We start from the raw sequence: 24,876 nt of genomic DNA on the forward strand, positions 1-24,876 counted from the left end.
TTCTTAGAGCGATATACAATTTAGTGTCGAAAATAATTTGCTTCGTTTTTGCTTTACAATCCTCCTTTCTACCTAACTTTGGAAGTATAAAGGCTATGACAATGAGACCGTCTTCGGTACATAGTACGTCCAAAGATGTTTCCTTTGAGGTCCGCGATAGGAAGCGGTGACGTCAAAAGACTGGGGAATTACGTCACGGTTTCAAAATGGCGGCCTTCTTGGATCCGCCATATTGAAAACCACCATCTTGATTTTCTTACAAACTTCAGAAAACCACCAAAATCGACCAAAAAGTAATACAAGTGATACGAAAAACACAAAAATAATACCAAAACACGAAAAGAACTCTAATAAATCAAGAGTAGATAAGGTAAGCCGTATCATCACAGGATGAGAGTGAATGAAAATATCATTGCATACCTAGAGGGAGGCACAGTGCACGTGAACAGTCAACAAGATCAAGGAGTCCGAATCGTGACTTTGCCACCTTGTCCTGCCGACTCGGGCATCTGCTTACGACCGTTCTTTGCGTTATAGCGGCAGACCATCGCTCTTTGAATGTAAGACGGAACGTTAAAAAAAAAAAATAAAATAAAATAAACGTTTCTTTATTTTCATGTGTAATGTGCTCACGACCTGTGAATGACACATTTTCTGAACTAATCTAACTTGCGAATAAAATGAAAGTAGTTTTGAAATTAAACATGTAAATTTCATCCCCATAGATAAACCTTCTAACCATTTTAAATTGTTTTTAATATTTACTGTAGTAATATCGCAATTCGCTTCTTAGCGTGATGATTTCACTAACAAATGCAAAATGTCGGTCTGGGCATTTAGACAGATTTTCTCAGCTAGTACTTTTACAAATGTATGGAGAGCAGAAGGCATCATAAGCACGTTCACTTAATGCTATTACAGACTTTCCCATTCAAACAACTGGTTTAAGAAATGCAGCTCAAATGATCTTGTGGCTGTGCATTGTCAACTTAAAAAAAAAATAGCGAAAACGCAGCAAAGACACATAGAAATAATGGTAAATAGTTGGGATTACAACAACCGATTTTGATAAAATGAAAGAAACAGTTTGCTGTATAATTTTGCTTCAAACAATAGTTTTTGTATGTAGATAAATGATTGCGATCAGTTTTAACAACAGGGTAAACAACAAAATAATGCCAATTTATTTCATTTTAACTAAATATTAATTTTTTGCAGATTAAAATACTCAGCGAGTTGAGTTCCCATTCGTTATAGAATGCCCAAAGTTTTGCAAAATTTCCTCCATTATAATGGTGTTTCCGGTATTCTCAGCAGCATAACTTTCACACATAGGACTGCTTTTAGTTGCTTCTTTCTTTGCGGCTTTGTACCAGCGTTTCTTTAGATGAAGAGTAACCAGGAACAAAATCACCGCGCCAATAAACAGTATCCCTGCTAATGTCATTGCGAGAATCGTTGGAACTGTGAAAAATGGCTCTTTCGGATCTGGATAAAGAAAACATCATGGTTCTCAAAATAATTGCTGTACTGTTTCTTTGTTTTATAGTTGAAGCTAAATGTTAAGCATGTTATTAGGGCTTGGGGGTACGAGGATAAAAAAGATATTCGTATAATGCAGGTGCGCGCGGAGAAGGCGGGGTGGGGGGAATACGCTAGTAAAGGAATAAACCAATCGAACCCTTAGCCTAAACATGTTCAAAAAATAAAAATTAAAAATAAAAAAGCACGGCAGAGATGAGTCAGAGCATGTACGTGTAAAGGACAACTTCCTCGGGAGTTCGGTTCTGTTTCTAGCATCATCGAAAGAGTTCATTGATATGTTCTTGATAAAACCGCAAATCGTTGGTCTCAAGATATCGCGACTCGCAGCCAACCAGGGTAACAAGTTTAGAGGGAAGAAAAAGCCTTAGTAGTACTCAACTTTCAAAGAAAGAAAAATGTTGGGAAAAATAAAAACTGTAAATCTAATTTACCGTGAAGGTTGTGCCATTTATAGGCGAAGTACTTTATTCTAGTTTGAAAACGGCGGCCTGGTGTACAACCCCGTGTAAGAAGCAGACCTTATTTACATCGTAATGAAATTGATTTTCGTGGGAAATAAAATATCTCGAACCGGGTTGTACTAGTATGTAGTTCATTCTAAATTCAAAGCTATCGCTAACGATTTAATCGTAACACCGGGCAAGCAACCCACATAAATTATCGCATCACAACAATGTCATCCAACGCAGTTTTCTTCCATCTTTGACGCTTGTAGAAAGAAACTGAAAACAGCATTAGGGCGATTAAAAAGACCGATGAACTTGTTGCCATGGCTACGACCGTCAGCGAGGTAGTAAATTGGTTTGCCCAGTCAGTGTTTTCTGTGAAAAGACCACAGAAAAAATACTGTGTCAGCCATTGGAAACTTCACTTTGGACCTTAACTCCAAACGCTTTTGTTTCGACCACGGTACCGAGTTCTTTGTTATGGATTATACATATTGAAAAAGTTATTGCATCTGTAATTGCCCGCGTTTTCTATTTATTAATGGTCCATCTCCTTGATCTAGGACAACTAATAACTTCGGCCTTTTGGGGATCACATCTTATATTGCTTTACATCACATGTGCATTTCTTTGTGGTGAATGATTTTGTATTTTGTTCCCCTAAGTAGTTAATCATCGAAGGCAAACCTCGGTATCATTTTCCAGCAAATCAGCAAGCAAGTGACTATGCTTTCCCTACCAACAAACCGTATCATTTCGTTTTTGATTTTATTGTTTTGTCGTTGTTGTTCTTTTTGTTTTTTCGTTTGTTGTTTCTTTTCCAGGTTTTATCTTTTTGTATATTTTTCAGCTGTTTGGCTTTGTCGCATTCTGATTGGTTTATTCCCAAGCATGCCCTGAGCTGTGTTTGCATAAATTTGCACGAATTTCTTTCGTTCCTTTTTTTTTCTTATTTCTTTCTTAGGAATATTACGGATAAAGTTCTCTATTAACTTACCTTTGGCTTTCGGAGCTATGCTGGTTTCAACTAGCACAGAAGCTAGTGCAGTCTGAGAATTCCACACAAACAGAACAAACTTGTATAGCGTCGATGGCTGCAACTCCGATACAGTCACGTGATTGTCTTTAAGACCTTCTTTTCCCGGCCAATAGCGAACGTTCTCCCCACATTGTTCTGTGCAGTGGTGCTGCAGGCTGTCCCCACCTTCTTCACATTTGAAGCACGAAATTTCGTAACGGTCATAACTTGAAAATTCATGGGGATGGTCCACTGTGCGCCATGTAAGGACAGCTGTAGTATCGTCAACATAAGTTTTAACCAATGCCATTTTTGCTGCAATAGAAATGAAAAACAGCCCCGCGTAAAGCTGAATGCAAACGCTAATTGAATGATCTTTGGTTCTTTAAAATACACGGCAAGTGTCTTCCATTGGTAACTCTACAGACTAGCTGTGAAAAAAGAAATTTAAGCTACAGCCGAGACAAAAAAACAAAATAGTCCTACTTAATGCTGAATGAAAACGTTAATAAAAAGATCTTTGGTATTTTACAATATACAGGAAGTGTCTCTCATTGGTAATTCTACTGACTAGCTGTCCTTAACGTCATTTTTTTATTTCCATGAGCATTTTTATATAACCTACGAAAAAGAAATAGGAAAAATTGAGCATTAAGATAAACATGGCGATTCATTTTATTGTTGTAAATTTATAGCTGGACATATAACAGCAATTTAGAAGGGAAATAGCACTACTAAGCACCTGAAATTCTCGTTCCGAATGCAATCTCAGCATTTCTATTCATGTTGGGTCCATACAGATAACTCACGCCGTTTTCAGCGGCGATCCTTAATGAGTAAGACGTGTTTGGCTGCAATCCCGTCACAGTCACGTGTGTGAACGGATTGTTCTCCTTCATTGGCCAATACTGCAGGTTTCCTCTACAAGGTTGTCTGTTGTTGCAGTTTCCGGTTGGGTCGCACTGAAAACAAGTGATGTCAAAGACAACATCCGGTCTACCGCCACTGTCCGAGGGTGGCATCCACGCCACTACGATAACTGACTGGTCTTGGAAGATTATTGATACATTTCTTGGCGCAGATGGTGGAGCTGAAAATAACATCAATGAACTCAAAAAGATAGATAAAAGGTGCAAATGTGTGATACGGTATTGCCATTAAAGAAGAAAAGAGAATATTTGTTTGGAAGATTTCTTATCTTTCATTTCTCTGTATTAATGCTCACCATATTTACTTAATTTTCGAGTAAATTTACTGTCTTCCAAGATAGCTCTTTTTGTTTTGAAAGGTTGTACCAGTGAAGCTGAGGTCACTCCCTATCACTCACATTATGGGTATTTAAAGTAATCATTAACCATCTTTAACTATAGCTTAGTATTTTAACCTTTTTCCCGTGTGTCTATATATTGACAAGTATTAGTGAGACTACTGGAATGAAATATGTTAAATGAGGCTGGGCGGAAGGGTGATTGGGGGTTTTGTTATATTTCCAACATTCACAAAATGAACTCTTTGAATTAAATTGTGTTGCTTGTGTCATTGCTTTGCTTTGCTTTCCTTTGTTTGTGTAGTTTGGTTTACCGCATCCTTATATATTCCTTTTAAGCCAGAATCCAACAGTCACTGAAGAATACTTATGCCCCCACTCCACACCCAAATGACGAAGTTAATGAGCTAAAAGGTAATTAGACGGTTCGCTATGACTTGAATCACTATTCAGAAGAAACACAAGTGCAGTGAGATATTATAAGCTCAAATAATACCTGTACATTTCCCTTGTTTGTCGTCTTTTGGCCCTCGATAATATCCTCCGTTACATTCGCACTGTTGTCTTGAAGTGTTAGAATTTGTGTTTTCAGGACAGACGCTGCACACTGAATTACTGAGGCTGGGTTTGTAGGTTCCTGACGGACATGCTATAAAAAGAAACGTAAGCCAGCAAAATTACAAACTTACGAATATAGCTTCCCAAGCATCGCTCTCAGTTACTGAGACCTTTGAAAAACCTTCTTTGTTTGTTTGTTGATTTTCCCTGTTGTTGTTCCTGTTTTTTTCTTTTGTTTTTGTTTTTTGTGAACGGCCTGGAAGAAGAATCACCTAAGTCATTTAAATAAACGAAAATTGCCATTTGATTATTTATTTATTTATTCATTTATTTTGTTTTCAAAAACTAGCAAGATTTTTCAAGTTTAAAACCAAATTTTTTCTGCGCCCATTCTTTGCGTTCCGCGCTGTACCGCCGGATCACTCGGCTGAAGGCGATTTAGGAACACAAAAAGAGCGCTAGAGTGAAAGGAGTGAAAGGGAACGACTGCAGAAAACTGGCACTTATCTGAAGACGCATAATGCAACCTGTCCCTGGCCTCTAAACTGAAGGCATCAGTTTTGACTATGAAATAAACCTTTTTAATACGACGTTTATTTTGCTAGGACTGCAAGCAAAGGCCCATAAATATGTAAGGGTTTTTGGCCCGGAACGAGGGGATATGTGATATATTCCCCTCGTACGCCCGAGGGCACGCCACAAGGGGAATATATCACATATCCCCGAGTTTATTTTTGGAGTTGGTGAGGATTCCTAATAGAAACAACTCCTTAAATAATTAAATGCTTATTTTATACCAGGTCGAAGTCTAATATATAACATTTTTTAATGGCAGTAGTAGGCAGTGAGATTTCGGCCGTAAAGATGTTTTTCTCAACTGTTTTTGGATTATTCACACAACAATTTGTATAAACAATTGCTTTTGTCTGCTGGTATGCGTGGTAAACATGTTTGTCACTCTTGCATAATCACTGCATTCAGGACACTACACGTGGTTGAGCGGCTGCTGTTAAATTTTGGAAATAGTGTGTAGTCGGCTATAGCCCACTTTGAAAAAGAGTGATGGCCTGGGTCGAGAGTAGCTGCCCAAGCGATTGTGGGAAGGTTTGGGGGGACGTTGGCTATTATCTTCGCATTTTTGCGTCCCCCCAAACAATCCCACAATCACTTGGGCAGTTACTCTCGACCCAGGCCATCACTCATTTTCAAAGTGGGCTATTGTTCCGTGTGGAAACAACGGTGAGCAATTGTGAAGATGAAGTCTTTTTAACCGAAAACTTCTTACACTGTCTTTGCTGAACGGATTAGTAGCCGTATTCCTGCAAATGTAAAGAAAGCTACCAGTGGTACAGTACGAGTATGGAATGAGTGGTCGCCGATGAAAGAACCTCCCTTCCAACTAGTAGTCGACAAGAAGATGAGTTTGAATTTGCTGTTGCGCCTGTTATTGAATAACTAGTAGTAGTAGTAGCAGTAGTAGTAGCAGTAGTAGTAGTAGTAGTAGTAGTAGTAGTAGTAGTAGTAGTAGTAGTAGTAGTAGCAGTAGTAGTAGTAGTAGTAGGAGTAAAAGTTATGTTATTAATTTTTTCTTTAATAATAAACGATTAAGAACTCGTTCAAATGTTTGAGATTACTAAATAAGGGGAATAAGTCGAGCGGTATATGGCTATGAATATATATCCCTCCCCCCCCCCCCCCCCCCTCGTCATAATCCCCTCGTCCGTTGTTATCAGCTATTGTTTTCAGCCCCGCCCTCCCCTTTTACAACCAAAGCCGCACCCAGCTTTTCAGACAGTTAGTAATTGACAGGGGCTATTGAATATATTCAACCGAAAAGAACAAAGGAAACCGAGCCAACTGAAAAATAAGAAGTACATCAGTTCAGTTTTTGCGTTACCTTACTATTTTAGCTTCAAGAGTTGAAATGGATTGTAGTTAGACAGCTACGGCTAGCGGTTGACACACGATGCTTAGGCGTGGATCCACACCGGTTTACACCCTTTTATGGAAAACTGTCAGATTATTGACAGCTGAATAGATATTTTTAGAGTAAAAGGAAATTTCCAACTTTAAGTATGAACAGTGCTTGTCAGAGTGGTATGAAAACCCAGGAAATGGCAGTTTCAGGAGTGATCTTACTAATCAAGTTTACCTTGGCAACCTTGTGAAGTAGTTTGATATCCGGGTTTGCAAAAACACGTCATGCCAAAGCTTAGTCTGCTCCAAGTTCCATTGCTGATACACTCCATGTACAACGAGGTTGCATTGTGCAGACTCTCCGAGTTCATCCCGCACTTGCCGTACACTCTCAACGCACCCCCAGTGGGTGGGGAGGATGTTCGAACGTAGCTTACCCCTCCGATAATTTGCGCGGGGCAAAAGTTGTAGGATACGCGGACCTTCCCTAGTGCAATGCAACCACCGATGTCCTGGAAACCCAGGTAAAGTCCTTTGCGCTGGACACTAAATTGCACTGTCACATTGTTATAGGTCCTCGCTTGACCCGGAGACCACACATGCCGAGCTTTGATTTGTCCAGCTAACGTGAAGCTTCCTGCCAGAATAGTCGCCTTCTGAACTCCAGATGCAATCAAGCTATCTGTCTGGTAGAAATGTAGATTGAAGGATTGCTTGCAAAATGGAAGCGACTGGAAGTCACATCGCCTTGCTGTGAACTCCATGTTAACGGTCACTGATATTGCGCCTTGCAGGTCAATAAAATTTGATATGAGCCAGCTGTTTGTACTTTTAGTTGCCGTCTCTGGGAGATCACATACTAGATACTCTCCTGTCTGGGAACTTCGGCTCCACTAAAATGAACGAAAACTGAATTATGAATAACTTAGATTTATAAAATGCTTTTGGTGCATTTAGAACACCGTTCATACAACCACCAACCCGGCGGCCATACCAAGCGATTCCCATGCATCGCTAGGCCTTTAAATGGCATGCAAAAGCCAACTAGCGAATAGTTTTGCACTTCACATTATTTTTTGTTTGTTTGTTTGCTTTAGTTATGTTCAATCGTCATTTTTCCGGTAATGCGTTGATATCCAAGGGACCGTGATCAAAATCTACAAATCACAATGCACAATCGGGTCGACTCAAAATCAGGAGCCACATTAACAAGCTGGTTCATTAACAAGCGGGATTCCATTTTTAGAGTTTCTCACAGTGTTATTGTTTAATAGTCTCTTTTTAGTGAATACACGTATTTACAATACCCCCAAGACCATTTAGAAAACGTTTCAATCGATTAAGAAAAATTGAAAGGAAACAAAAACAGCAAAGAATGTTTTCAGATAACATACTCTCAAGTGTCATTATCATTCCCAAAAGAAAATGAAACGCAAAATATTATCACTTTTTGTGGCCACTTTTGACGACAGCTAACGTGGCGTGGTTTTTGGCTTATGTTGGTATTCAGAAAATAGTATTTGCTCAACACACGTGACATATTTTGTGAAACTTGGTGTGACTATGCGAATATCTCTATAGCTACAAAAATAACAAACATCTTGACCATGCAACAATTGCGGACAAGAACTTTACTTCGCGAACATTTTCCGAACATTTTCTACAAGTTGCAAAGTTAACCTTCCTTTTCGGTATGAACATGCCTATCACAAGTCATTCCAGTTGCTGCTTTACTAACAACTCTCCTCGATCCTCGGAAAGGTCAAACCTACCCCGCTGCCGGTTGCCAGTTCATAGGTAGTGAGCCAGTCCCATGATTGGTGGTATCGTGAATGATCATCTAAAATAACTAAATGAAGAAGAAAGAAAGAATGTCTTTTAGTTATAGGTTATTGCTCTCAGCAGCACCGTTAACGTTTTGTAAAGAAAGCCCGCACAAATCTGGATAAATCTCGCGAATCCTAGAGCAAATGCACTGACCTTTTGATAAACTACCTTCCATAACATTTCAGTGAAACTGCGTCAGAACTCTCTGGAGCAATTCGTGTTATCAAACAAAATTTCAGTGATAATAACAACACAGGATGGTTTGGATTATCTCGCTCCTCCTCCCTCTCTGGTCATGAGTAAGTGGTGCAAAGAGATGTTTCAGACAACTTTCGGCAGTGGTCTGAGGTACACAAAGTCTATTTTGCCTCACTACAATGATTAGCAATTAAGAAATAATAATTCTAAAAAAACTTTCAGTATAGATTTAAGTTTAATAATGTGCTCATTAATTTTGAGTCGTCCGCAAAATAGCTGAGAATGCAAGGAAAACAAAAGCTGTCACGTTACACTATATATATATGTGTGTCACACTTTCCTCAACTGCTTGGAAATATCACCGGAAATGGCATAATTTTACACGAATTTAACGTTTGTGCACCCTGCTAGCAGAGCCTTTTTTTGTGATGATCACTTCGAAATGCTATGATGTAAAGTAATGTAATAAAATTAAGTGTGTCGTGTAAAAATAAGCCCTTTTAGTAAGTTTCGTAGGTTTCTCAAGTCTGCTGTTCCGCAGATTAGAGACATCCCCTTACTTGAACCTTCAAATGGCGGTTGCCCCTTCATTGCTCCACTAATTATGCAATATAGAAATTCAGTCATGAAGCGAGTGGCATTATCAGTGAGAAAATGTTTGAAATACCTGTATCGGAAGAGACGAGTTGGACAACGAAGACAGCTTGGAACAACAAACACAAAATACATGATTCTTTCCTCTGGAAGGCAGATTTGTGTCGCTTCATTGTTGACGCTATCATGCCAATGAGACAACGATATGAGCTGAACAGGGAACTTAATATTCCTAAGATAGAGAGAAAAGAACATCAAAATGACTTCTCCTTAGCCTACGGAATGTAACGAGGAAACTAGCTTAATCCAATGTGACAACAAAACAAAGTCCACTCATAAATCAAAATCTGCCATAACAATAGGGATCATGTTTCCTCCGTGGCTCCAAAAGCAGAGGTCGCATATGTGTTTTCTCCCCTTCTGACGTTTACGCTAGTACGCTCATGCTCAGCTATGCTCGGCTACGTGGTCTTCCTTTACAAGATTAATGTTAACTTTATAATATTACTGATCGGAAATTTATTAGTTATGTTAAAGTAATATTCTACCGATTAAAATATTCAATAATATGTTGAGGGATTAATTTTGTTCTAGGAAAGGACACATGATCTGTTACAACGACATACCAACACCCTCGTGCTAACAGCCTAGTAGTAGTAGCAAGCGCAGTACTAGTTAGTGCACCACATGATAAGGCCAATCTATGAAGCTTATATAACGGGGTTGTACTATTTTACTGGTACACAGTTCATTTGCATTTTGTCCACTGTAATTCGAAGAACTCATTCGGCTGTTTCTTCGCCGGAAGGCAACCTCAAAACGTACGTGTCCAAAGCGCGCTTCGTAAATTTCGAGAAGAATAAAGGAAATTACCTGATACTTAAAATAGCTTGTTTGCCATCTGATTCATTAACTTAACAATTACCAGTTCATGACCTCTCGAGATGTCCGTTTGCGTAAAACTGTTTACATAAGAGCGGTACAAGCAAAAAACCACAACAATCAATTGCATTTGCTACACATCTAGATAAACAATAAAATATTCTGAAAACTGCATATGCAGAATGCAAAAGGTTTTTCTTTCACTCTTCAGTAAAATGAAAAGAAGAGTGTCTAATTTGAGACAGATCGCACGATTCCCAGATTGAACCCTTAACGATAAGGTCGAACATTACTTATTTTAATGGGATAAGTTAGGCAAATGACAAGTGACCAGCAGTCGAATGCATCGTTATATAGACCGTATACGTAATTCTTTGATATGTTTAGTTGGATGATTGTGATGAAAGAATCGTGTATGTTGTTCGATGTACTCTCTGCTGTTAACTGTCTTGATCAGCTATAACCGCATCCAAATTATACTAGCTTTATACTGAAATATGCCTCCGAAAAGGCCACAAAACGCCGGACCTGTGAACACGCATTTTAAGACGGTTTTGCTAATTCATTGTCACCGTTTGGTGTCCCCGTATGTTGTTAAAAATAAAAGCCATTGTCTCGTGAGTGGTAAGAAAACACAAGGCAAAAGTAGGACTGTGGCCGTGTGGCCAAGGAAGGGAGCAAAGTGATCAGCCAAGGTTGAGCGCTGTGACAGTAGAATGCCATCTCAATCGGCAGTTGAAACATCAATTTGATTCTTTCTTTTCTCATCTCGGAATATCAGTAAGATAAGTTGTTTTAATCGAGAACGTTAAATGAACTTACCGTGTAACCAAGTCGAGATAGACTTGAGGCTGATCCAATGATACCGCTCCCTAGGTTCCTGAGCAGTTCGGCTTGATCAAAGATTGCCCCGCAACTACAAACGTTCAGAGCTGTAATATAAATAAGCTTGTTAGACTCTAATATTGGTTTCCATATGAACTAGAATCACAAGTGTGTTAATCGATTCATAGAGTCATAAGCCGCAAGCTGTGCTCTGCCAACAAACCCTTTACCTCTTGTGGTACGTTCGTATTTACAATGATACAACGACCAAACATGGTGTCCATCTTGTGCGATTACCAGCCATCGTAAGACATTCCGAGACAAAGGCCGTCGCTCAAACATGAACCCTGTACTTGTTGGGGTCATCATAGACAACGGCAATCCTGTTCTTGAAGAATTAAATCGATGTATCTTTTCATACAATGTAAATAAAACCTTTTGTCATTGTGTGACACTGGAATTTGTTTGCAAACGATCGTGAATTAGATGCAAGTTTATATCAAATTCTTTGCCTTCCAAGGAACCAAAAGATATTGTAATCAGGTGTTTATGCTTCAAGTCTGTATAACACACTCCCTTTTTCCTAAACGTTATTCATTGGGTCTTTTTTTTTTCTTTCTTAAAATTCGAAACGGCTATATTGTTTCAAAACAAACTACACACCATTTCTGGTCTCCATTTAGAAATGCAATATATCCCGTGATAAAATAATTTTGTTGTTACGGAAAACAATGCGTGGTTGGATTGGATAAGTTCATTTTAAAGCAAGGGAAATTCATCAGCACAGAATAAAATTGAAGAAATCTATACTAATCATGTGTACTATATCTAAGAGTGAATTCCTGCTGTTGACCAGTCCCTCTACAGGCCAAACCTAGGCACGCAATCCGTGCAAAATCGATGACCATTTCTCATGTGGACATTTCATGAAGAGTTTGAGCAACCGGCTCAACAATATGTCTTAAGTCCAATGAGTGTATCCCATTAGAGGTGGTCTGAGAACGTGCCTCCTAAAGCATTTTGCACTTTTAGAAACTCATCAACATGATTCAACAAAAATACAACTGATCTGTCCAGTCTGGAGTCGACTCTAAACTGTCCTTTTTTTTAAGCAAAAAGTTTCGGCTCCCCAACCATTATTCTGGTTTAAAGTTCTTAATTTAGAATCGAAACGGAACTCCAGATGTGATGGGCCATTTTTAAAGCTGTATTTATTGAAACGTTTATGCGGCTTGTATCACAATTTCATAATTATAATGCAGGCCCGTAGCAAGGCTAAAACGACTGAGGGGGCTTAGCAAAATGGTGAAACAAAACTACCCCCCCCCCCCCCCCGTCAATCAAAAACAGACTGATTTGGATGAGTAAGATGCAACGAGAACATAAGAAACCCGGTAGATTTAGTAAGTAAAACAACAACTTTGCACCTGCATCACACTCTTAGGTACATGTTCTTGCCTTTTCTTTAACGTGGACTACTTCGTGAAGTTTCCTAATTTCACGTTTGAAGGAGGGCGTAGACAAACGACGACAAATTTTTCTAAATTTTTAAATTTGGAATCGGGCAGTAAGAATCCGACTGCAGGGGAATTTTTTTTCTCTTGTCTTGAGGACATGTGGCTTTTTTTTATGTGACAAGGCGGGAACACTAAATTGTTATAAACTAAGGACATTTGTATTGCTTAAAATGAGCGGATGTCTTAGTAAACATTTGTTTATTTCGACAGTTTTCACAGCTTCAGATTGGTTGATTTCAATCCATTTTGATTCTTATTTCCGATTCACAAGATAGGGGTGCCTGTTAGCGAAGGAAACTGACAAATAGTGAAAAGGTACTTGCAGTATCATAATTCAATATTAATTTGTTTTAATTATATATTTCTGGGGACATTGCTTTTTAACTTCCAAAAATTCTGGTTGGGGGGGAGGGGGGGGGGGGGCTGCCCCTCCCCTCGCTACGGGCCTGTTCATTATTTTGGTCGCCTATGGATCGCCTTTTGATTAGTTGTTCCACAAGAACAATTTTTGTTCAATACGGTTTTGTAGTTGTAGTTGTTGTTGAAAATTATGGCTCGTTCACTTGTCCGGAGGTTGAACAGGCTTTCAGTGAACTTGTTCAGAAAATGCAATGACAGTTTTATTTAAGGGCCGTTCTTCTCAATGAAAACTTGACAAATTTTGTCGTACAAACGAGATTATAAGACTTATCAAATTTCAGACTTACAATTGTCAAGGAAAATTTGCTCGTGTAAAACCAGTTAACAACTCTTATATATGCTATATATTCTACAAAATAGTCGCGTTGAATCTTCCAGCCCAAAAATATTTCACAATAATTCAAGTTAAGTATAAATATCCGGTGATATAGTATATGAAACACTTCATTTCATTCTCATGTCAAAAAATAACAGCAGGTTTTGACACATTTAATTGAAAATATTTTATGTTGGTATGATAATGAAAAGTTAAACGAAAAAAATATAGGAAGCACGAAACTGCTACAGGGAATAATTTTTCTTTTGCCAGTTCAACCAAACACGAACTAATTCGTTTTACAGATGTCAGAGCGATATGTAACAAACTATGTAAGGCCACAAGAAAGTGACTTGTGAGATACGCCGTTTTAAGACCAGGTCGGTTTATTTGTTGGACTTATTGAACAATCTTTGTTTCTACAACAAAATTCCAGCCGTTTAAACCTGCTTAAGTCTAAATTTGTAAATTTTGTTAACTGGGTCGTTTTGTCCTTCTCGCCAAACTTCTGAAATAAGTATAGCGCCAGACGAAAAAAAAAAATGATGATATCATTATTGTTTCTAAAAGAAAAATGAAAACATGTTCAAGAGTTTTTTTCCTTCTACGATTTATTGTACTGGATATATATTTATTGTTATTATTCGTGGCGTGGAGTTATCTATTACACGTAACGTCAAACCTCCAACTTGAAGTTTTATCCTGTTAAACCACCACTCATTTTAATGACAATAAGCTATTTTTTAGCAGTCTTCATTACATTTAGTTTTCAGGAACAATGGCTCTTCGGCGAAGTTAATCCAAGCGATTGCCAGATATCCACAGCTGCACTATAATTAAGTTATGAGAACTGAGATAGATACAGTCTACCCAAGGGCTAAGACAACAAACCGCTTAAGTACCGCGTCTTTGCGGAATCCGTCATTGCAAAAACAATTATTCATTTCCAGGCAGCGCTAAGAAAGCGATTTACAGAAGGAAACAATCCTGGAAAATTTTCAAATTGACGTTGCAGGTGAATTTTTATGACTAGCACACCTTTTCGCTAAATTAGCTGGAGCACTTAATTAATGTGTGGATTAAGATATCCTTTTTAAAATAGCGATTTCCCAAGAGACGCTAAAGTACATGCGTCATTCACTTACCTGCTCATTAACTTTTTTGTTCCCTGTCTTTGTAAACGTAATATTGGTTGTCCCGAATTGGTCGCCCTTTCCCTCTGCAACAAGTTATTACAACCCAGAATCAGTCATTGTACAGTCCAAACACGTACGGGGCCTTCATGAATACGGCTTTTATCACCTGTTTCACGGACCACTTAATTTCTCGACCCCATCAATTACATCACTCCAAACAATTCATTTTCTGGCGGCATTTTATTAGCTTTTCTGAAATCTAATTTGCATAATCTTTGATTACAAAAGTCGGAAAAATAAAACAATCTGGTCAGTCTTGTTGGTACGTATGGCGTTGCCGCCACACCGTGATTCTTCTTTTTCACCAAGAGTATCACGAAATCGGTAGTTGCTCGAAGTCCAGTTTGCAATCATTTAGGGGTTGGAGATAATTGCTAAGCCAAAAGTACAACTTCTGGTAATTTCGTTCGGTAGACGACGCGGAAGGCTTTTCGCTTGTAGGTGTTGAAAGCATTGTAATGAAGTCAAAGCGGTACCAAAGCCAATTTGTTGGGGCAATCCTCGTTTTCTTTCTGTTCCCTTGGATTTTAGAGGTTTACGGAGAAAAAGGTTTGTAAGGCACGATTCAGCTCGATTTAATTGCAATGCGATTTTCAACCGCTTACTAATAGCGAATACATTGTTTTTAAAATTTTCAATGTTTGATTCGCGTTTCAGACATTTTGTTGTACAAAAACCAGAACTTGACGTCCTGGCACTGGTTAACACGTTTCGAGTTTGGCCCGTGGAGTGGGGTGAGTCTTAATAGAATTAAATGTGATACTGGAGTACATAGGAGTTAGTTTTACTGGAACGCGCAAATCTCGCACGTTTTCGCAATTCGTGTTGCTTGGTGAGCGCATGTCCCATTTGAGAATTCACTCTGAACTTCAACTGTCTTCCATGCCTTCACATTTTGAAAAGAAAGATGCTAAGATTTAGATAAATGTGAACCTATTAAACTTTGGCTCGATTCCTCTGCAATGGGGCATGGACCATTTGGGAAAGCACGAATTTTGCTCCGCAAACACAGCAGCATATGATTAGCAAAAAATGTGTTTGCATTGGGGAAAACAAGATCAAAGTAAACAACGATTCGCTACACGTAGATAAAAAAAAATGATTGATAATCTTTACAACTATAGACAATTTTCTATTTTAAGCTAACTGGATGTCACATCCGCGACATGTACAACGAAGGATATTTACAGAAGTGGCAGAGGTTACTATGACAAGTTGTTAACTTAGGAAAGTCAACATCGGTTACACTGAAACACAGAAAACCATATGCTTGTCACAGAGCCTTCCTTCTAGCTTGTAAACTGAGCTAATTACGTAATCCTACTACTCGTTTTATATAAAAAAAGAATTCCAAATGATTCATGGACAACTGAAAAGCCAAGATTAAGCGCTGTATTAGCAACGAGTGCATCTATTAGAATATTCATTGATATATTGCTTCCTCGAAAAGTAAATACTTGCGAAGCGTAATTGTCAGATGTAACAACTAAATTCGTGCGTCATAAGCTATGGGCAGATGATTACCTTTTATGTGTTTTTAGTTTCCTTGTTCTCCTTAGGTGTTTTCTAAAAATAAATCACTTCCTCCGTATGGATTTTTCATTTTGGCTTTAGCATTAAGTTGATTGAAAACGCTTCTCCAATGAAAATAATCAGTACTATACATTTCGGCGATAATTCCTGCTCATCCGAAAACAGCCAGTTAGTGAAAAGTTTCACCTGACAAACAAAGTGTACAAGGAGTATTGGGGTCAGTGATTTCCAAAACCAAATCAAACAAAATCTAACAGATTACATATTCAAAAAGTACTCGTGCTGATGAAAGCATACATTATTATTACATACAACCTTTACGAGCCACCTGCGTTTTCTCTTCAAATAAAGAAAGCAAACAAATAAGTCAGCGTGTTGACTGTTGCTAATACACAATGTCTTTGATTGCTTTATTACATTAATGCCAAAATCTAGATTCAAGTACTTTGCCGTGGAATTAAAAACTTAAACGTAATTCAAGCTCAAACATGGAAGGGTAGATCAAAAGGCCTATCCACCACAAGACCCCCCTCGGTTATTTAGCCTCGATTAATTACCAATCCACCTTGACTTATTGTTCCGTGATACTGTGCACTAGTGCACTAAACCGGAGTTCTATTGTGAAGGTCACAAAGAAGCTTGTACGAATGCGTCTGACTTAAAACTTTGTTTTGAAAGCGAGCAATGTCTCCTGCTTTGAGCCGTTCAGGTGATGCTTAGCGCTATCGAAGGCAATAATGAGCGACAGCCATCTTCCTGAGAGGGGACTGTTTGTTTACCAACCTATGTACACAATGAATATAAAAAAGGAACATTTATGGAATAATCCGGACATCTTTAATATTGGACTCGTGTATATACAATTCTCATGTGCTACCGGCGTTTACCGGCCTAATGAGCTTATTAGTCTAAAAGCTATCAGCTTGATAACAAAAGACTTGCGAGCAATTTTCTTGATTCTTTGTACTATTCAATTTATTGTACAGTAAATAATACGCACGTAGAACTGAACACACCACGTTCCAAGTTTTCACACCTTTGTCCTCGGCACCGATTCCGCACGAAAAGAAAATCAACACCATATTGAACTCAACTTAGCTTCAACTATGTTTTCCTGTTGTTCTATCACTAGACACGACGGCGCCTTCGCCCCAATCTTCCGTCAGAATTGAAGCAGAATTAGGAAATGTTTCAAGAAATATCAACTCTGGATTTAATATATTGCAAAATTCTGCTGTTCTGGCTTGAACTGGACGTCTGGGAACCACAATATATTGGCATGATAATTGTAGTTAATAAACGCTGATCTTAATTCATCTTTTTGATACCTTCAGCCAGTTGTTCGTGTCTTACCTCTGGCGTTGTATGGCCAAATGTAAAAACCTCTAATCTCTTCTATTTGTTGACAGAGGCACGCAAAAAGCTATTAGTAAGTTTCAAGGTAATTACGATGACGCAAGCAGAATGCAATACGCCCAATCGGCCTTAAACACGAGAGCTAATATAACAAGGTTGCACGAACGAAAAAAACAGTTGAAAATGTCCATATTCCGACTGAATTTTAACTAATTCTTTCATATACTTTGAACGAATTGTATTTGTACGAAATGAACGCAGTTATCACAAGAGAAAATGATCTCGTGGCTAGCATCAAGAAGGATTGAATAAATGAATACGAACATCATTGCTCCTGACTTCTGCAGCTTCTTTCATTTAACCTTTTATAAAAGAAAAAGAACGAAGCAAAGGTTTAGTGCAGTGTTACCCAAATGGGAGGTATTGAATCAAGTGATCGCATTTTGATATTCCATTTACGGTTTCCCGCCTTATAGCGCTCTCGTGTAGGCCAAAAACAGCACCACAGGAAAGTCCCGCTTTGTGTCTTTTCTTTGAGTAAGCGCACCCTGGAATTCCATCAACAGCAGCCTCAAAAGTTAAGACCACCCTTTTTAGTGCCTGCGCCAAATAGACTATGAGCGAAAAAGACACTGGCTAGTTTAACCTGAGTAAGATTTGTGGAATGCGATCTGTGAAAAGGAAATTTAAGTTTTAGCTCATATTCTCAGGGACAAAAGACGGCTTGTTTTGTTTGCGGTTAAGTGTTGTTCAATTCAGAAAACTAAGTTTTTAATGCTGAGAGTTCATGCGACTTAAACTACTTTGTAATACATTCAGGATAATGAGCTTACATTGATTTTAAACTGTACACTACCTTACTGTGATTACCGAGACAAGTAGTTTGTTAGTCTCCAAACACAAGCTTGAATAATGGTTCTAATCAGAACGAAATAATCCGGCTTAAAACAACATACGACACTTTGGCGTCTCTTAAAGGAAGAGGTTGAATGCACCGCATATACCTTGATTCAAAGACTTCCAATTACGATATATGTCCCAAACAAAACACTACGTTTTGCTAAGCCCTCTTTCTTAAATACGGTTCCGTAGAGTCTGTTTGAATTGTTCCCTCGAAAATTATATGACGCCAGTACGGGTAGAAGGCGGAAGCCGTTAAGAGTATATAATCTGCTTCGTATTTATTCAAAATCGCAGAAATATTGAGCATCCATTTATGTCCTAAAAGTGTTAGATATCTAAACAGGTCAATCAAATCTGTGGGAACGGGTAGGTTTCCAGTTAATGAGAGCATGCTTCTATTACAGCCATATACACGTAGCCTGAACCTTTCTCTGCGCGTCTTGATAATGAAATATGTATTATATATACTTTTGGTATAAGCTTTATATTCTAAATGCTTCTATACAACTTATTTTAGACGTATATAGGACGTATATAGGGCATATATAGGGCGTTTTCTCGAACATGACTCAACCTCCCACCTAGTATCCTGTCTAATGCGTATTATAAGTTAAGTGTATAATAGATAAAGCCGAAAATCCATGCAAGCATGCAAATATGTCGATTGTTTAAGTTGGCGTTTGTCCAATCAGTAAGTTGCATATTTCTACAGCTTAGGTAAATGTTCAAGTTCTGTTCTTGTCAATTCTCTAGCGTTCCCTTTTCGAGGTAACGTTTTGTGACATTTTTTCTCATAGCCCAATGCTTTTTTTATTGCTCCCTGCAAGAGATATGAAGACCTGCAAGACGGCTTATAATGTAAAGAATCCGGACTCCGAGACCCGTCGAATTCAACTAACGAAAAAAATTGCGAGAGCCATCTTTTTTAATTACTAAGTTTTAAAAAGAACTGCAACAAAAACTCCATCAATCGCACATTTTGCGTTTGTCATAACACGTTCTTTTCTCGAGAATTTTCGCTCTGAGCAAAATTCTTGTACAAAGGGTAATAAACCGCGTCGCGTAAAACCAATAGTTCATTATTGGCAATGAGACTAATAAACGACCTTAGCTTGTTGAGTCTTAGCATACACCTCGCTCCGGTTTCACGTACACCCTTTCCACAAGCTTTACAATCTATTTTCTGTGTCGCTTTTTTGCGTCGTTGAACAAAATAATGTATTCTAGGGCGCTATCCTGCCATTTTCTCAATTAACGCTTATTATATATCTATTACTATTCTTCCTGCACGCTGTTTACCCTTCTTTTTTTAATGGATTTCGCTCTTGACTTCGTAGACACTGACATCGGGAATTGTTCGGATTCCTTGATTTCTCTCTTTTCTTGTCATTTTCTTACCACTTTGATAATGATGATACTGCCTTGCGTGGTGACTTCGGATAAAGCCGCCTCTCCACTACGAACGTTACGCAACCGACAAACAATGACTAGGTAAACGGATCTAGGCAAATGGTTATTTCATAGCCTGCCTACTTTTACACTTTGCAACGTAAAAACGAATCCGTCTAAGAAGTGCTTTAGACACGTGAATCATTTGTCTAGTTCTTGTGTTTTCAGTTCTCCGCCATCCAGTACAAACACGGTTGCCATAGCAACTTTTTTCCCCCAAGATAGGAGTCTTTTTATATTTTTAAATGCAGGGTAGTAAGCTTTCTGTGGCCTGTGAATAGGAAGAAGTGGTTTAACTAAGGAATGCTTCATGTTGGCAGTCTATCATTAGGTTTTCTTTCGTTGTGATGGGTGAAAACTGACAAGTTAAATATTCTAGTGATCTATTACTGACTACAACTTACTTTCAAAGTGCACGTCCTTTGCGACTTATAGACTCAAATAATTATTTTATTTTATTGCAGTGGTCACGTGATAGTAGAAGTGGTGATTATACGGTGTGCGATCTTTCAGAAACCGGCACGAATCATACCAACAGTTGGTTGGTCTCAGAATACGTCGACTTACAAGACGCCAATGAAGCACTCATTGAGCTCGAGTTCACAGCAAGACAATGCCCGCCAGGGCTTCCATTCTGCAAACAGAGCTTTGACGTCTACGTACTGCAAACGAATGGTCCATTTGCCCACGGAATCACAAAGGCACAAGTTCAATCGGGAAACTTCAGTCTTGTCAGCAGCGTTAATGCTACCAGTCTCTGGACACCTGGAAATTCCCAGCAAGTTAACCGAGTGAATATGACCATTGCTGTCAGTCGTGGTGGGGGACTCTATATTGCATTCCAAGACAGGGGTGCCTGCATTGCTCTAAAGTCCGTCAAGTTATCATATGCATACTGCCCCAATGTTGTTAACCACGGCGCCGTGTTCAAGAAAACGCCAGCTCCATCCGTCAGCCAGAGCAATATTACAGTTAATGGTAACTGTTCTGATGGAGCTTCCGTCTATCTTAGCAACAGCACACTTGCCTTGACGTGCCTTAGTTCTGGCCAGTGGGAGGCAGATGATACAGTCACGTGCTTGTGTACTGCAGGATATGAGCTGGTTGGAGACACCTGTACTGGTGAGGCGAGAACACGTGATTTTGGCATTAGTTGTTAGCTTTTTGGCATTTCTAAGTCAATGCCGAATGTAAAGAAAATTTGTCATTCTTAGCCAAACCAATTTTAATTGTTTTGCATTTATTTGTATTTAAAAATACAAATATAAAAATTTAGTGACTTCTTTCTTTGGCAAATTTCGCTCCCACTGTAAGTCACTTTTCATATTGTGAAATCACTTGTGTTCATTGGCTATATATTAAAATTCATTTAACTTAACTCAGACGTTTGAAAAAGACAAACAATTGTCTCTAGAATGGCTCAATTTTACGAATGAGCTAAAAGCGACTCTATGTTTTAGTATTTAATGCGTTCATTCCATCTTGTACTTCTTTCCCAGGATGCAATGCAGGTTACTTCAAGGACTCAGTTGGTAATGGTCAGTGTATCACATGTCCTTCTAACAGTGAATCCAGTCCAAGCCGTGATTCGTGCCCCTGTAAAAGTGGTTTTTATAGGACTCCCCAAGACACGAGTAACCACAGCTGTACAGGTAATAATTGGAAATGTGAAGACTGGGAAGACCAGCATTATTTTTAACTGAGGCTGAGAAAGTGCAAGGTCTTTATTCAACGTTAGCTAATTCGCTTATCGGATGCTTGTCTTTCCTAGCACCCCCATCGGAGCCAAGAGATATTAACATAACAGTCGTGATGGACAGTGTTGTCATGGTAGCATGGTCCCGCCCCGCATTCGATGGCGGACGTGCTGATGTGAAATACGACTTGCGATGTAGCGCATGCTCCAATATGGGATCCTGCTCAGGTAGTTGTTTGGGGGCGCAATTCTGGCCATCGGAGAAAGATCTGACCTCACCTCAAGTGACGATATCGAACCTGGACTCGGAAATGCTATACAATATAACAGTGATTTCCAAGAATGGCGTCAGTGATCAGGCTGGGCAGTCATCGCTTAGGTACTTGCACATGGCCTTCTCTTTGAGAAAGGCAGTGACAAGCACTCCTCAGAGCGCAACAGCGTCACCGGCTACAACTGTAACAATCACCAGCGGAAATCTAACGAAGACAGAGGGTAAGCAATAACACACATTACGAATTTGTGATGCTCACTTTTCTGCTAGTTCAATTACGGGAAGAGCCTTGTCTTAAACTAAATACATAGCGTGTGTTTACCTGATCAAATCGGCTCGCACGTTCAAATATTTATAAAGCAACAGGAAAGGACCTGTTTCTGAAACACGTTGCTGCAAAAATGCCATGACAATTAAACGGGATCCCTATTTTACATATAGAGGATATTATGAGGTGTAATTTTCTTTTTATTATATAAAAAATGCCTCGCCATGATTATCCACCGACTGTTTTCACAAACAACCGGGAAAAAGCGGGAACTGTGTAGGGATCGTTTGACATATATATTTTTTCTTTCTTTTCTTTGTTATTGCTTTAATTTTATTTTCTTTCACCCCCTTTTTGTACAATGAGAATGACGATGCCTGGCAGATGGTGATAACTATGGTGATCTCAAGAGGGTTTTACAAGAACTAATTCAATAGGAAATCGTATGACGAGAATTATTCAATGTCATGCATCTTATTCTTCGTTCTCCCTCTTCAGTCATTCTTCATATAGCTGAAACGCTCCCTGTACCGTTCTAATTCTAGTGAGGCTCTTTCCATCCATAGTCAGATGTAAGATTTCCGTTTCTTTATTCAGCATATGTGGTCCTTTCGAAGCCTTGTCCAATTCTGGCCACTTGCAGCCTGAGCAATAGTGTTGGCGCGCCAGAGTCTTAATGATGTCCCTTACTTCTTTTTAAAAGTATTGACTACTTAAAGGGAGGGGTTCACATTTCAGCATATGTGTATGAATCCAAATGCTTTTCTCTCTTTCTTATCAACTTTATGGCCTTAAAATTCCCACTCAAATTTACTTCAGTAATCACATTCTATAATTAGTCCAAGCAAAATGACTGATTACCAAAATTCACAGAAAATGCTAGTGGACTGAACTCATATTATCGATATTGAATTTAATGTTGAAAGGAAAGGATGGATTTATGCCACGGTTGATGTGTTTACAGTTATTTGCGAAATAACGCAATCATATGAAAAAATTACCACCCGAGCTACCTATTCCCTTCCGAATGGTTCATAAACAACGAATTAAATTAAACAGGCTTGGGTCAAAGTGAGCAAAGGCTAAAAAGTATTGTAATACATGGACATGCGCAGAACCGTGAACCCCTCCCTTTAAGAGCATTCATATCATCGCTATTTTGAACGTAAAAATAATAATGTATCCCATCTTCTCTTAATAGGTACCGTAATTCCAGAAAAACAACCTTCAAGCCCTGAAGTGTCGGTTGCTATTGGCATCTCTGTGGCAGTCACCTTTGTCATATGCTTTCTCGTGGCGGCAATAATTATCTATTTACTGAATAAATTCTGGAAGAAGAAACAGTCCGAGCAGCACAGTGCCCAGAGCTCGGTTACCCAGCTTTCTGAAATGTCTTTGTACAGCGCTCAACTAAAAAGAATGCGATCTGTAACAGCTACAACAGAGCTCAGTCAGTTCGGCAGCGATATAGAACTGCAAGACAAAACACCGTCGATCATTTCTAACACCACGGACGACAATTCTAATCCGAGGGCTGACCTGCCTCCTTTGAAAAGCGCAAGAAAATTGCCCCCCATTAATATCCAGGAGGCGAATACTGATTCGAGACCAAATTCTGTCGGAAGCAATGACTTGTTTCTTTTGAAGCGAAAAGATGCATTACCTGCCATCAGTATCCCGGAGGATAAATCTAATTTAAGACCCGACTCCCCTGAAATTCTTAACCTGCAGCCTTCAAAGAAGCTAATGCGATTACCCAACTTAAACTGGACACCCCCTAGAGCCATCTCACCTGTGTTGCTGCCCAGCGAAAGCAAGAGGACACCAAATAGTCCTAGTGTCAGCCCACGAAAGCCCCCTGAAGGATCTGAGCTAGAGAGGAGTCCTTCCGCTAACAGCTGGTTTCCAGCCGAGAATGTGCAATACAATGTTTGACTTACTACAACCAGCTGTATGTAAACTTCGACAGGCAAATATTGCAACAACCGACCTCCGATAAGTATGTAGGAGATTTACTCCTAAGAGTTATTGGAAAAGTAGGCCAGCCGTTTCTTCAGATCCTGGCCCCTTTCAGACAAATACATGACAGTACACTTTCGAGAACTCTAAAACAGTCTATGGCCAATATCACAAATCAAAATACAGCATTATGTCGTAAAGCGAGTTAACAAATTAACTAAGCAACTATGTGAAGTTTGCAAGAGATCTGGCTTAACTCGAGCAAATACTAAAAATTTTAATCAAGAAATTTACAACGAAAACGTATGGCTGGTTGGCAGTAGTGAAGTAGCTCGACGGCCAAATATTACTGGTAGATAAAAATCACGAAATCCAAACTTGTATGTTTACTCGAGTTTGAAGCGAATTCTGCTGTGAACTTCCTTTTCAACTAAACATAATATTTGAAAACGCCATCTCAACAGCGAATTGTACTATTTCATACCAGAATTGGAACGCCAAGAGATGCTCAGGTCGTCACGTGACGCTCCACTATACGCGTTACTCGACGACCCAGATGACAGATGTGTGTATAGTATATATAGGATGCAGTACCGTGAGAATGGCGAACAACAACTGAAAACGTGCCATTGACTCACTTGGGCAAGATCGTATTTAATTTTGCATGTAGCAAGACGAAAAAATCGATTGCCCAGTTTCAAACCTAAAAGGCTTTTTTAAAAATCCTTGCAATAGTTTAGAGGACTGTCTCGATAGTTCATTGTGTTTGACGTGAAAAGAACACACTCTTAATACAGATCGGAGTCGAGACCATTATGGGACAACGTTGTTTGAACGAATGAATCTTGGGACGCGTAGCTGGCATCCCCGTAGATTTTGCAGGGGCGGACGACACCGTCACCAACTTGGCAA

General features: G+C 39.1%; 2 protein-coding genes across 6 annotated transcripts; one reads left to right on the top strand and one right to left on the bottom strand.

Moving 5' to 3' along the window:
• Positions 1-592: 592 nt before the first annotated feature.
• Positions 593-11,444, bottom strand: LOC146473802 (ephrin type-A receptor 2-like). Of its 5 annotated transcripts, XM_085117826.1 has the most exons (10): positions 11,332-11,444; positions 11,075-11,200; positions 9,444-9,602; positions 8,524-8,600; positions 6,987-7,644; positions 4,773-4,925; positions 3,752-4,099; positions 2,989-3,324; positions 2,198-2,366; positions 1,358-1,488 (listed from the first exon to the last, which is right to left on the bottom strand). In XM_085117826.1, exons 3-9 carry the CDS (start codon positions 9,556-9,558, stop codon positions 2,203-2,205), a joined length of 1,851 nt encoding a protein of 616 aa, XP_084973952.1. In that variant the 5' UTR covers positions 9,559-9,602; positions 11,075-11,200; positions 11,332-11,444; the 3' UTR covers positions 1,358-1,488; positions 2,198-2,202. The 5 variants fall into 5 exon arrangements, with proteins under 5 accessions (XP_084973950.1, XP_084973947.1, XP_084973949.1 ...); XM_085117824.1 differs by lacking the exon at positions 2,198-2,366 and having other exon boundaries at positions 593-1,488; positions 11,332-11,443; XM_085117821.1 differs by lacking the exon at positions 2,198-2,366 and having other exon boundaries at positions 593-1,488; positions 11,075-11,184; positions 11,308-11,430.
• Positions 11,445-14,774: 3,330 nt separating this feature from the next.
• LOC146473803 (ephrin type-A receptor 7-like) lies at positions 14,775-24,362 on the top strand. Its single transcript, XM_085117617.1, has 6 exons — positions 14,775-15,075; positions 15,184-15,260; positions 20,232-20,889; positions 21,267-21,419; positions 21,539-21,958; positions 23,207-24,362. Exons 1-6 carry the CDS (start codon positions 14,985-14,987, stop codon positions 23,938-23,940), a joined length of 2,133 nt encoding a protein of 710 aa, XP_084973743.1. The 5' UTR covers positions 14,775-14,984; the 3' UTR covers positions 23,941-24,362.
• Positions 24,363-24,876: the final 514 nt, after the last annotated feature.

The sequence above is a fragment of the Pavona decussata genome, unplaced genomic scaffold (assembly GCF_977016875.1).
Source record: "Pavona decussata unplaced genomic scaffold, jaPavDecu1.1 SCAFFOLD_92, whole genome shotgun sequence".
NCBI classification, from domain to species: domain Eukaryota; kingdom Metazoa; phylum Cnidaria; class Anthozoa; order Scleractinia; family Agariciidae; genus Pavona; species Pavona decussata.